Source organism: Oryctolagus cuniculus, chromosome 14 (assembly GCF_051225735.1).
Source record: "Oryctolagus cuniculus isolate XC-2025 breed Fujian yellow rabbit chromosome 14, ASM5122573v1, whole genome shotgun sequence".
In the NCBI taxonomy this organism is placed as follows: Eukaryota; Metazoa; Chordata; class Mammalia; order Lagomorpha; family Leporidae; genus Oryctolagus; species Oryctolagus cuniculus.
In genome coordinates this window covers 40,362,338-40,374,834 of record NC_142880.1, presented here as the reverse complement: position 1 = coordinate 40,374,834, position 12,497 = coordinate 40,362,338, and the positions used below count along the sequence as shown (strand labels likewise).

Here is a 12,497-nt window from a genome sequence, read left to right as displayed (position 1 = left end):
ATATCCTCATCTTCTACCTACACTTCAGTTTCATTATTGCTTTTCACTGCTCTTAAAACAAAATGAGTCCAAGAGCATTGCTCCAAATCTTAGCACAAAACTCATCATTTATCACTCAATTCTATTATGACAGTAGGCATTAAGATTCCCATAGCCTTCTCAACGTGTTTTAATAAAATAGAAAATCTTTATTGAAAATGAATTTTTGGAATTGGGCATGATTTAATAACTGGAAGTGGGAATATAAATTCACCTTAGTTCATTTATAAAACACCTGCAAAGCTGTCCATCCTAAACTGTTCTTCAGCACTTATTTCTGGAAATAAGTTCAGCTCAAAACTGATTTTTATTTAAGATAGCAAAACACAGGTGGGAAAATGCATAATGATTCCCCAATTTATGTACCTAGACATTTGCTTCCTAAATATAAGCAAGCTTAAATACACAAAATGCTAATGGGCCAGACTCATGAGAGGGTGACTGCAGCATGTTGAAACTGCACGGCTCACTGTGCGTTGCAGCCGTGACCAGCTGCTGCCTCTGCTGTGTCGAGCACCCACAAGGAATGCCCCAGCTGAAACAGCCCCTCCCCGACTTGACAGCTCTGGAGAAGACCAGGCATTCTGTAACTGTTACTAACTCTTCCAAGAGTCTTACACTCACCATTTGAAGCCTTAATGACTTATTCTTTTCACCTCAATTTAAACACCCGTTACGCACATTCTGTCCTGCCCATCTGTTTCAAAACATTTGGTTTTTTTCCCCCTCTAACTGTAACAGTTATATGGGAAATAGTGTTGAATGTGTCACTGTATTTTGTCATAAGACAGAAAAGCTATTAACAGTCTCAACTGTTACTTGTCACTAACGGACTGTGTATTGTGGCTTAGGTTATAATCACTTGTCACATTAGAAACACTCAATTGTTCAAGTCTTTCAATCAATATTGCTGGTTTTCAAGTAGAAGTTTCTGTGGTTCCAGTGTAGCTGGTGAGATGGATCAAAATTAACAGCTCAGAATAGAGCAATTTTTCCTTGACCTTCACGTGTTATTATAACACTATGATGCACTGGCATTTTAATTGAGAGGTTAAAACCCCTGTTCATGACACCTTCAGAGTTTCTATTTTGTTATTAAGCAAGAAGTGCAAACAAAAAAATTACAGTGTCAGAGGACTTTTTCATACTAAATATGTTCCAACTGCACTGTTACTCCCTGAATATTAATACATGTTCCTCTGGAGTTTTCTGACTCTGTTGTCACAGACAAATATCCAGCTAACAATGATAAAATATAGCAATACATAGCATTTCATCTTTGTTCAGCACCAATGATATAAGAATAAGTGCTACCTTAGCTGTATCCATTAAAACAGCTAAAATTCTCTTATTTAAAAGGGAAGAGATATTTATTTATTTGAAAGGGAGAGACACACACAGGAGTTAGAGAGAGAGAGAGAGAGACTGACCCTGACTGACCTTCCATCTGCTGGTTCACTCCCCAAATGGTCATAGCAGCTGGAGCTGGGCCAGGCTAAAGCTGGGAGTCTGGAATTCCATCTAGGGCTCTCACATGGAGGCAGAGGTCCCAGGACTTGGTTCATCTTCTGCTGCCTTCTCAGGTACATTAGCAGGTAGTTGGATTGGAAGTGGAGCAGCCAGGACTCAAACTGGTACCCATGTGGAATGCCGGCATTGCAGGCGGCAGCTTAATCAGCTGTGACACAATGCCAGCCCTAAAATTCTGTCTTTAAGTAAAAGGAATTTAATATTACAGTTAAAGCATGACACTATCATAAATGCTGAAATCATTCAACAACCATTCATTTTATTAAAAGAAAAAAATGTTAAATATAGCTCATCTTTCCTAGAGAAAAAAAAATGGAATATATAAGAACTCTTTATTATTTCTTTTAAATAATTGGTATAAGTAATACAGTCAGCACTGAATTCCATCTCAGAAGTAAGGGTATTAGCAGTGACTGTACTGTTGCCCTTAAGAAAGTGGATGAGGGGCCGGCACCATGACTCACTTGGTTAATCCTCCGCCCGCGGCACCAGCATCCTATATGGGCACTGGGTTCTAGTCCTGGTTACTCCTCTTCCAGGCCAGCTCTCTGCTGTGGCTCAGAAGGGCAGTGGAGGATGGCCCAAGTGCTTTGGCCCTGCACCCTCATGGGAGACCAGGAAGAAGCACCTGGCTCCTGGCTTCAGATTAGCGCAACGCTGGCCATGGCAGCCATTTGGGGAGTGAACCAACAGAAGGAAGACCTTTCTCTCTGTCTCTCGCTCTCACTGTCTGTAACTCTACCTGTCAAATAAAAAAAAAAAAGTGGATGAAGAAGCTTTAAACTCAGTTGGTCTAAACTGCAGATCTGAACACACAGAAAAATTGCGGCTACTTCATTGACCATGTGTTGGCATCCTGTATTCCCTTACAAAATGTATGACCTCACAACATGTTGCTACCTTGGCTCTCAAATCCAACCTTAACTTGACCCACTAGCCACCTGCCCACTTTCAGATTTCAAAGACCACTTTATTTGAAAGGCATCTTTGGTTTCAGTTCAGATACTTGCGTTGGTGGCTCTCTGGGCCACTGAACACCGGTCAGCTTCAGGGGTGGTCCTCACCTTGGCAGTCTTCATGAATGAGTTTGGCCTGTCCAACCTCAGGAGTCTCCATTCGCACAGACTGGTGGTCCACAGACTACAGCTCACAAGCCAAATCCCATTGCACTGAAAAACATCCATCCCCATGCACGTATCTGCTATATTTATGACTCCTTTCATGCTCTGGTGGAAAAGTTAAGTATTTTTGCACTTGAGATCATATAACCCCTGAAGCCAGGGGCTTTGACCATCTGACCCTTCTTGAAAGAAGTGTGCTGGTCCCCAGAAGAGACCACTGTGTCCATAGCAGCCACCAGAGCTGTGCAGTTGCTTATGAAATGAGCCAGTTAGAATAGACTCCATGTGTGATTAATAGTTTTCCTGACCACCAGGCAAAGGGGCTTCCAAGAACCTGGTCGAATTAAAGCAACACAGATTTATTGACTTAGTTTCCATTTTGCAGTGCAGATTGGCACCAAACCACAGGCAAAATACTATAGTGTTAAGGTTCAAGTGACCTTGCCTTCTCACTGTGGGCCAGAGGAAGGGACTTAAAGTGCATGTAGGGCTTTATGTAGAGATGTTTAGCCGTGTGTATTCCTTGTGTACATGTAAGAGCATGCACACTGCCAGTCTCTTGTGCGTGGTGCCAGCCATGAATGCAGAGCACCTGCCTATGCTCATGCAGGCGGGCAGAGCCAGCAGGATGCCTGGGCTCATGCTTCAGTGGCAATAGTATCTCGTTTCTTCTCAGTACACACCTGTTGCACGCCACCGTGAAAGCCTCTGAATCTGGCTCTCCCTAATCACTGTTTTTTCTTCTTTCTCATCCATGTTCGAGTCAAACACTAACTCTGTATTCTGACTAAACGCCACTGCTCTTGTGTTTGCATTTTGAGCATTCTTTGCCAGGTTGCTGTGCAGCCCAGTCCCTCGCCCTCCTGGAGGTATTGCTGAGAATAGGGTTGGGAGTGGTAGAATCATCCTTCACACGACCCAGGCTGAGAGGGAAAGAGCCGGAAGGGTCAGGAGGATGTATGTTTTGACCTTTTCCTGATGAATCAGTCACTCAGGAGCCCAGCTGCTGCACTCACCATCTTGTGTCTCCTGTCTTCTCTTTATTAGACACTCCCCGAAGGTGGTCAAGGCTGCATCTCAGGTCCTAAGCAGCATGTGGCAGTATCGAGATCTGAGGAGTCTGTACAAAAAGGTAAGCTTTGGTTTAGCTTCTTGGTTCTGGAGCTATGCACAGGACATGGGCCATCGTGAGATGCACCGCTGATGTGCATGGAGACCCCTGTCCAGCAGCTGCCGTGACTGCAACAGGAGCCTCATGCTGAACATATACCAAGGATGGTGAGCCTTTGGACTACATAGACCCATACTCACAGCGTCTTAACCTGAATCATCTTTTTGTGATTTTTTTTTCAAATTTAATAATTGTGCATATTTTGGGGGTATGGTGCAATACCTTGATACATGTATACATCTTTTGGTGATAAACGCAGTGCACTCAGCCCTGATGCCAAACATTTATCCTTTCTTTGTGATAAGAACCTTCAAGATCTTCTCTTCTAGCTGCTTTTATATATGCAGTATTGCTGCCGCTACTAAATCATGTTGTAGAAAAAAAAGTAAACATGTTTTCCCAACAGGATTCCAAAGTAATAAGCTGAGGGCATGGGGAGGTGGGGGGAGCATCAACAACTTTCAGTAAGTAATGTTAGAAAGGATACATTGAAAAAAAAATCCCAAACACTGCTCAGAAGGCTGAGAAGCCCCCCACCCCAGGAACTCTGAGAAGACCCTCCAGCCTGTCCCACGTTCCCAAGACCCTGCGAATGTCCGGGTGTTGCAATTCAAAGGGAAAGACGTGGTGTTGCTGTTGATAGCCACCACTCAGGAAGAGCTCAGCCTTGGTTCTGTGCATTCTCCCAGTGCAGGCAAGGATTTGGATCACTCGTGGAAGGAAATATTCCTCTCCAAAGTGGGTCCAAAATCAAATCTTTAGAGAAGAGTGCCATGTCTATAAATTTTGGTTCTGACCTCATTTCCAAGTGATGCCCAATGGAGGTGACTAACTTTTCTCTTTGAATCGAGGGGAAAGGCAGGGACTTCATTAAGAGCATCTCCCAGAGGTTATTGTCAGTTAGTGTCAAGACCAGCAAGTGCAGGTAGTTTAACAGGACAAGGAGAGAACATCAATGACTTGCAGAGAGTAGCACAGGCAATGGTCTCGGGACGGAGATTGAGAAACATAACCAAGGCAGGGGAAGGCTCTAGAGCTTCCATCAGCTACTGCCCAAAGCACCTCCTTGAAGCCGCCTGGCTGCCTGCAGAGATGAGGAAAGAGCCAGTGTTGTTGCCTCATCCATCCCCAGCCCACCAACCTTAGCATACAGCAGCTCATTGGACAGAGATGTGGAGCTGCAGCAGGCAGTGGGAACCATCTTGCAAGAGGGAAGTTGGGTCTTTCTAAGCAAATGGGAGAAAAGAAATATTCAATAGCTGTCTCTTGAGTTATAATCTATTTCTAGATTTCCCCAAGGCCTTTCTGCTCCCGGGAGGATTCATTACTTTGCACTTTACATTTATAAAGTTTGGTTTGTGTAGTTCTCTTTCAAAGTTTTCCTCTTCCCCAGGAGGACATGCATCTAAGTGGAAAAAGATATTGCAAAAGAAAGTGTTGCAGGAATGTTCTAGATTAATCATATGATGTCCTAAGCATTTTGCATGTTAGGATAAGCCCTCCACCTGAAATAGGTTGCACTCCATTCTGTTTTGCTTGAACATCTCCCTTCTTTGTTCCTTCTTGGATTCCTCCAGGAGCCAAATGAAATTTCTCTCAGGAAAGGATCCTTTGGCTACACAGGCAGCCAGACATGAAGAACATGCTATAAATTAGAAATGAGCTGGTCGTTCTGAATCAATGGCTCCAGATACTGGAGGAAATATTACAGCCTCAAATAACCTCCCCTTTCATTCGCATCCGGAGGTTTCCTCTTTGCCGAAATACACCTGCTACACACATGGGCACTGAAGGGAAACCACTTTTAGAGACTCTACATGCTATTTGCTGAAAACTCATATGAGTTTTCCATCCTTGTTTTTTTTTTCTACTTTGGCATAAGGTTCAAAGACTCCAATTGTCTTTTTATTTCTATGAAAAACAGAATGTGTTGACAGGAATTTAATGGAGCTAAAATTCATGAGCCAAAGATGGTTTAAAATGTGTTTCAAGTGAGGAGATGCAAGAAGAATGAGCTGGAAAAATCGATGGTGGTATTTCCAGTCAATTCCATGATTTAAAACTACTGTTGAAGAGCCATGCTTAATAATTTTGAAATTATGCAATTGTGAATTGAAATGAGAGCCCTTGTGCCCAGTGTCATAAGCGTTGCTAACAGCAAAGCTCAGAACTCAAGGAAATTTCTCATATGTAAAGTCCTTTTGTGAGAATACCAAATTCACTCATTATTATGAGATATTTTTAATCAGTGAGGAAGTAGATTTGTATTCTGTCCTTCACTGATAATGTATATATCACCCCCAGAAATCTGATCTTTTAATTACCTAGGCTTCAAATCTATGTATTAAACACCTTTCATAGGCCTAGTGAAGGAAGAGTTCCAAAGCAAACCTAAGATGTAGGAAGAACCAAACATAGATGTGGGCTAAAATGAAAGGTATACTGGATATTGGCAATTTTATGGGTTCTGAATTATGTACTACAGACGTTAAAGCATGAATTAGGGGCCAGCATGGTGGTATAGTAGGTTTGGCATCTACCTGCAGCACCAGCATCCCATATGGGCACCAGTTCTAGTTCCAGCTACTCCACTGCTTATGGCCTGGGAAAGCAGTAGAAGATGGCCCAAGTGCTTGGGCCCATGTGGGAAACCCAGAGGAAACTCCTGGCTCCTGGGTTTGGATCAACCCAGCTCTGACCATTGCAGCCATTTGGAGAGTCAACCAGTGGATGGAAGGCCTTTCTATCTCTCCCTCTCTCTGCCTGTAACTTTGCCTCTCAAGTGAATAAATAAATCTTTAAAAAGAAAAGCATGAATTACAGGAAGGACAATTATAGAGCAAAAACTCAAAGAATTCAGAGTTTGCATAATTAAGAAGTAAGTGGGAAGGGAATTTCTGATAAGAGGAAAAACATGAGTGGAGAGATGGAAATTGGAATGGGAGCAACCTGTGCTTGGGAAAGAACTGGGTCCCATCTGTTGCTGGCTTATATTCTGACCCAGGACCAGAGGCCAGGACCTCATTTCATTAGCAAAACTACTTTATTTCACTTAGAGAGACACATTTGACCACCTAGAGTATTCTGTTGGCTGAGTGTGTTGACCAAGTCAAAACGGCGGCTGATTCTTCAGACCTTTGGAGCCAACATGCATTTGCATGATGCTAACCTTCAAAGTTAGTGAGGCCTTGCCCTCTGGGCTGTTGTGCTCTAAAGGAAGCTCAGTGATTACAGAAGGCTAAGTAATTACATGCAGGCTAAGTGCGCCTCGCTGTTTTTATAAAGCAATCCTTACCTGTGGGTAACACAATAGAACTTTCAAGTCTTAGCATCTGAAAGCATATGGTCAGGGTTTTCTAAGGACCCCAAGATGAACCTTGGGAGCAGCCTTGGATACAGGACTGAAGGAGAAGCAGAAGAGCAATAGCTCTTGACCCTCAGTCCTTTTAGAAAACAAGGTCACTGTAGGAGGCTGTGTTCTGCTGCTATAACAGAATCTCTGAGGCTGAGGGATTTATAGAGAGGAAAGGTGTGTGTGAGTCATAGTTCTAGAGGTGGGAAGTCCAAGAACAAAGCCCCAATTCTATGGCAGGTGGTGGAGGTGTCGCATGGCAAAACAGAGCAAGCCCCCCAGGGAGAGCATTTCCAAACACAAGAAAGCCTCTCCCTCACTTACTGTTAATTCAGTCATCCACTAATCCATGGATTAAGTCACTGATGAGGCAGTGTCCTCATGACCCAATCACCTCTTCAAGGTCATTCAGACAGCAGAGGGACAGACAGCATGGGTGCTAGTGTTTGACCATGGGAGGGGTCTGTTGGGACCACTGGCTTTAAAGAATGAAAATATTGGGGAGGGATGGAATACAATTAAATTCTTATAGAAATCATTGCATACAAATCCTAATATAGTGCCTTAAAATTCTGTACATCAAATTCTGTACATCTGTACATCATGTACAAAGTTACATGGGTGGTTAAGTCACTCTAATAGAACCAAAACTATGGAAGCTCCAAATGAACAGGTTCTGTCTGTCTTTCCCATGGAGCCGCACCAAGTCAGGCAGGAGGCCCAGGGCCACCAGGTGATCCTGGGGCCATTGCATTGCTGCCCCTTGCACCAGAGAGTGGTCCTTGCCTCTGTGGGCAAAGCTCCAGGGTTCTTCCCCCTCCTCATCACAGCCCATAATCAGGGAAAAGGCCAAGTGGTGCAGAAGCTGCCAAACCCCTGCTTGGACCTCAGGGCCCCCACTGCCTTGGAGGATGGAGAGCCAGAGCCCATGGAACTTTGTGGCAGGAGGAGCAGGCAGTCTTGGCTCCAGCAGCCATGTCCTCTTGCTCACATATCTTTAATGTCAGCTGCAGACACAGCCCAGTGAGGCATAGCATTCCATTTTAGGGTGGCTGGGATTATTCAGAACCTCTTGCTTGTATTAAGCACAGATTCCTTTATCTGCAACATCTGCCCTCCAGAGACACACCAAGGAAGTCTAGTTTCTGTTCTGATAGCACCTTGGTTTTGAAGCTGGCCCTCTGTTGCCATGAGGCCATCCCTTGCCTAGGCCAGACATGCTGAGGTCTAGTAGATCAGCATTTTCACTAAGGCCATCCCTTTTCCCATATGCAGGCAAGTTCACCAGCATCCCTTTTGTAGTATAGCTTCCCAGGAGGAATTTAGTCTTCCAAGTTTATTTGAAGCAGAGAAGAATAGAGTGAAACCCTTCTCAACTCCTACTAATAAAACTTGAGATCAGGTTTGTGTCTGAAGTCTCATCCTGCTATTTGGTGAAATACAAAGAGCACTGGACCAAGAATCAAATGACCAGAGGCCCGAGGCACAGCCCTGGGCAGGAACACCCAGTCCATCAGTGTAAGAATCGACCTTGGAAGCTCCTGCTGAAGGTAGGGATACAGTGAGGAGGCCTCTCACTCACCAGGACTCAGTCATGCTCAAAGATGGCTGGAGTTGTTTCAGGTCATTATGTACCTGGTGAGAGCCATTCCTGATTCTCTCTCTGTCTCTCTCTGTCTCTGTCTCTCTCATTCTCTCACCCATCCCCACCCTGGGTTTGCTAATCCAGGAGGTGAAAGCCATTCCTGATTCTCTCTCTCCCTCTCCCTCTCCCTCTCCCTCTCCCTCTCCCTCTCCCTCTCCCTCTCCCTCTCCCTCTCCCTCTCCCTCTCCCTCTCCCTCTCCCTCTCCCTCTCCCTCTCCCTCTCCCTCTCCCTCTCCCTCCCTCTCTCTCTCTCTCTCTCTCTCTCTCTCTCTCTCTCTCTCTCTCTCTCTCTCCCACCCCCACCCTGGGTTTGCTAATCCGGGAGGTGAAAGCCATAGCACCTATCACACCAGATTGCTGATCATCTCAGCTGGAACAGCAGTCTTCATGCTGCTTTGTAAACTAGAAAGTATTAGACCAGTGGGAGTTGCTGCTGGTGATTCTGGAACAGTCTTTCATGCTGTTTGATGGACAGATGCTGTCCCTGCCATCTTGGCCATAGATAGGACATTTGGATTCTGGGATTTATTTTTTAAATATATATATTTTAATTATTTCTTAAAAGAGTTTTATTTATTATGTGAAAGGCAGCATTGCAGAGAAAAAGAGAGAGGAAAAAAAAGAGATGGAGAGAGATCTTTCTTTTGCTGGTTCACTCTCCAAATGGCTGCAAAGGCCAAAGCTGGGCCTATCCAAAGCCAGGAGCTTCTTCTGGGTCTCTCACAATGGGTGCATGGGCACAGTACTGGGGCCATCCTCTGCTGCTTTCCCAGGTGCATTAGCAGGGGGCTGAATTGGAAGTGGAGCACCAGGGGCTTGAACTGGTGCCCATAGAGGATGCCAGCACTGCAGGCGGCAGCTCTACCCACGATGCCACAGCGCCAGCCCCTCAGGGATTCATTTATCATCATCATCATCATCATCATCATCATCATCACTGTTTGCTTCCTCCTGTGTTGTTGCAGCCCCTTTCCCGTTGATACTCTGTCTCTTCCAGTTCTTAGGTGACCACCCGGTACCCCCTCCCAGCCTTTCCCTTATGCAGCTCTGCCTGCCAACAGTATATGTGACACACATGAGTCCCAACAGGAAGAATCTTGCATGGTAGGGTTTAGGCAAACAAAATTGCAAATACGGGGTTTAATAGGAGGCCATTAATGACACTGAAAGATGCTGTTGGTTTTCAAAGTAGCTTGAATGCTGTGGTTCCATGTCTGTGCTGTGTGTGTATGTGTGGTGAGTCAAGCAGACTGAAGACTTGTGTTAGGTTGAGGATCGGGAGTAAGTCTAAGGTTATGATGAGATACAAGTTCAAGCAGGGTGCCTTCCCCTCATGTGAGTCCCTGCTGTGGTCCTAGGTGTTTCAGGTTGAAAACATCATGCAAGATAGCATTGCTCAAAAATGTCTTGTGACCTGCATGATATTCCCACCCCATGCGCCTCGGCTTTCTGGTCCCTCCATCTCTCATCTTTGCAGGCTGGTCTCTCTTCATTCCTTCAATGTTGGTGTTCCTGAGGGCCCTTCACTTACATCTTTGCCATCTACAAACAGTCGCTTCCTGGGGGACTGTAACTCTTGCCCTAGGTTCCGTCTCCAACCACACGTGGTTGTCTCTCAACTCTGTTTCTCTCTCTGCACATATCCAGCCACCTGCCGATCACCTGCTCAGCTACAGCACGTCAGTGAAGTCAGAGCCCAGCCAGGCCTTCCTGGCCCGCACTCAGCTCCTCTTCCAGCATCCCGCACCCGGGCACTGGCCAGCAGAGCTTTCTGCCCACTACCCAAGCAGGAGCCCAGGAGCCTGTCATGCTCATGCTTGCTCACACAGCTGCCTGCAGTCCACCAGAAATCCCCAGATTCCTCCTCCGCCTCTCTTTCTCTTCAGAAATTGCAGCTCTTGGCTTACTTGAACTGCTTCAATGACTCTGTTTCTTGTCCTTAGATACCAGTAACAGCGAAGGCTTTAGATGCAACTCTCAGCCTAATGACTGGGAAAATTGAAGTTTGTCTCCTCCCTACCCGCGATGGATTGCTGTTCTGTGGGTCTTCATGAGGCGTTAGGTCCATGGCCAATTTAGCGAGGCTTCCTGAACACAAACGCAGTAACAGGCTTTGGTTTTAAATTGCACATGGCTCATTTTGCTTTCAAAGTAATATTTACCTAGCAGTCACTTAAGATGTAAGCCTGTTTGTCACTTGGGCTTGGATGTTTCTGTTACTGTTCTTTTAGAAAGCTTACTGATTTCTTCTGGTTTTCAGTCCTTGTTTTCTAGAGCAGTTTTAGGTTGACAGTCAAGTTGAGCAGAAGGTACAGAGATTTCCCACGCATCACCTGCCCCACACTTGCATGGGCTCCTGCATTAGTAACACCCTCCTCCCGAGAGTGCTGTATTCCTTACAGTCAGTGAACCTGCATGGACACATTCTCGTCACCCACAGGCTGTGATTTACATCAGGGTTCACTCTTGATGTTGTACATTCTTTGCGTTTGGATGGTGTATAATGGCCTGTATCCACCATTATAGCATCATATAGAATATTCCCAGTGCCCTAAAAAATCCCCCAGACCCCTCCTTTTAACCTGGACTTAGATGTGAACAAGACTTAGTGCATTGTTGGAAGCCTTCAGATAAAAATCTTCCTCCCATTTTACTAAAGTAGCATTATATGGGTTTTTAATTAAAAATGCAAACAAGATCATGTTTGCTGTTCTATTGGGACAAAATAACTTGTTATAAGAGCTTCACTACCAATGTACTAGAATCTTTTCCTCGCTGGTCAATCATTCCTACTTGGGAGGGGTCAGCCTCTAGGTCGAGGTGCCCGTCTAGAGGTTCCCTGACCTCCCATGACATCTGTCTATGTGTGCCTCATTCCTAAATTCCCACAGCGAACACCGCTCAGCACAGTATGTTTATCATACTCCCATGTCCATTGGCACCTCCTGATCCACGTGCCAGGCTTGGGGTCTCCTTCAAATTTAACTCAGTCCTGCCAGATCATCTTGGGAGCACCAGGCTTCTCGGGAGGGTTCCAACAATAGTCACAGCATCGACCTGCAGTCATTCCACACCACCTTCCATGATGCCTCGGGGAAGTCATGGATCTCAGGCACAGCAAACCCTGCTCTGGTCCTGAGATGCAGTAAGAGATGATGCCAGAAGCCTCAGGGGACCACAGTGGAAATGCATCTGATTGTCTGGTGCTGAAGGAAGGGAAACAGAATTGAAGGGGCGCCTCCTTTGTTCTTCTGTTGCTTTGCTTCTTCATGGGCTGCTTGCATGGAAAACACTCAACCCTTAAAATAGTTTCTATAAAGGCACTGTGGGAAGGGAAAGGGAGGTCGCTATTAGCAAATGGTAGATGAGTTCCTGGTGTGTAGCTTATGTTACTGAGGTTCCTTGCTGTGCTCTCAGAAACTCAAAGTGCTTCAGAGAGAATAATATCTACTTAATCTCTCTGTGATAAATTAAAATTCTTAGCTCATAAATTCGAGGATCAAATCAAACACAGATCAAATGTCAAGAATCAAAGTCTTGTTGACAATCAGACTAATTCTTTCCAACAAACACTCAAGGTCTGGTGTTTCCAGTGGTTATGCACCCACCCCCACGGAAAACACCAGCATCCTGCAGCAG

At 45.2% G+C, this 12,497-nt stretch overlaps 1 protein-coding gene across 6 annotated transcripts in view; it reads left to right on the top strand.

Moving 5' to 3' along the window:
* The window catches only part of CTNND2 (catenin delta 2), a 993,743-nt gene that overhangs the window by 947,247 nt on the left and 33,999 nt on the right, over nucleotides 1–12,497 (top strand). For all 6 annotated transcript variants that reach the window (XM_089312616.1, XM_051853868.3, XM_051853869.3 and 3 more), the window contains one exon: nucleotides 3,738–3,822. In XM_089312616.1, coding sequence (XP_089168742.1) covers nucleotides 3,738–3,822 — 85 coding nt within the window. The remainder of the gene's footprint in view (nucleotides 1–3,737; nucleotides 3,823–12,497) is intronic.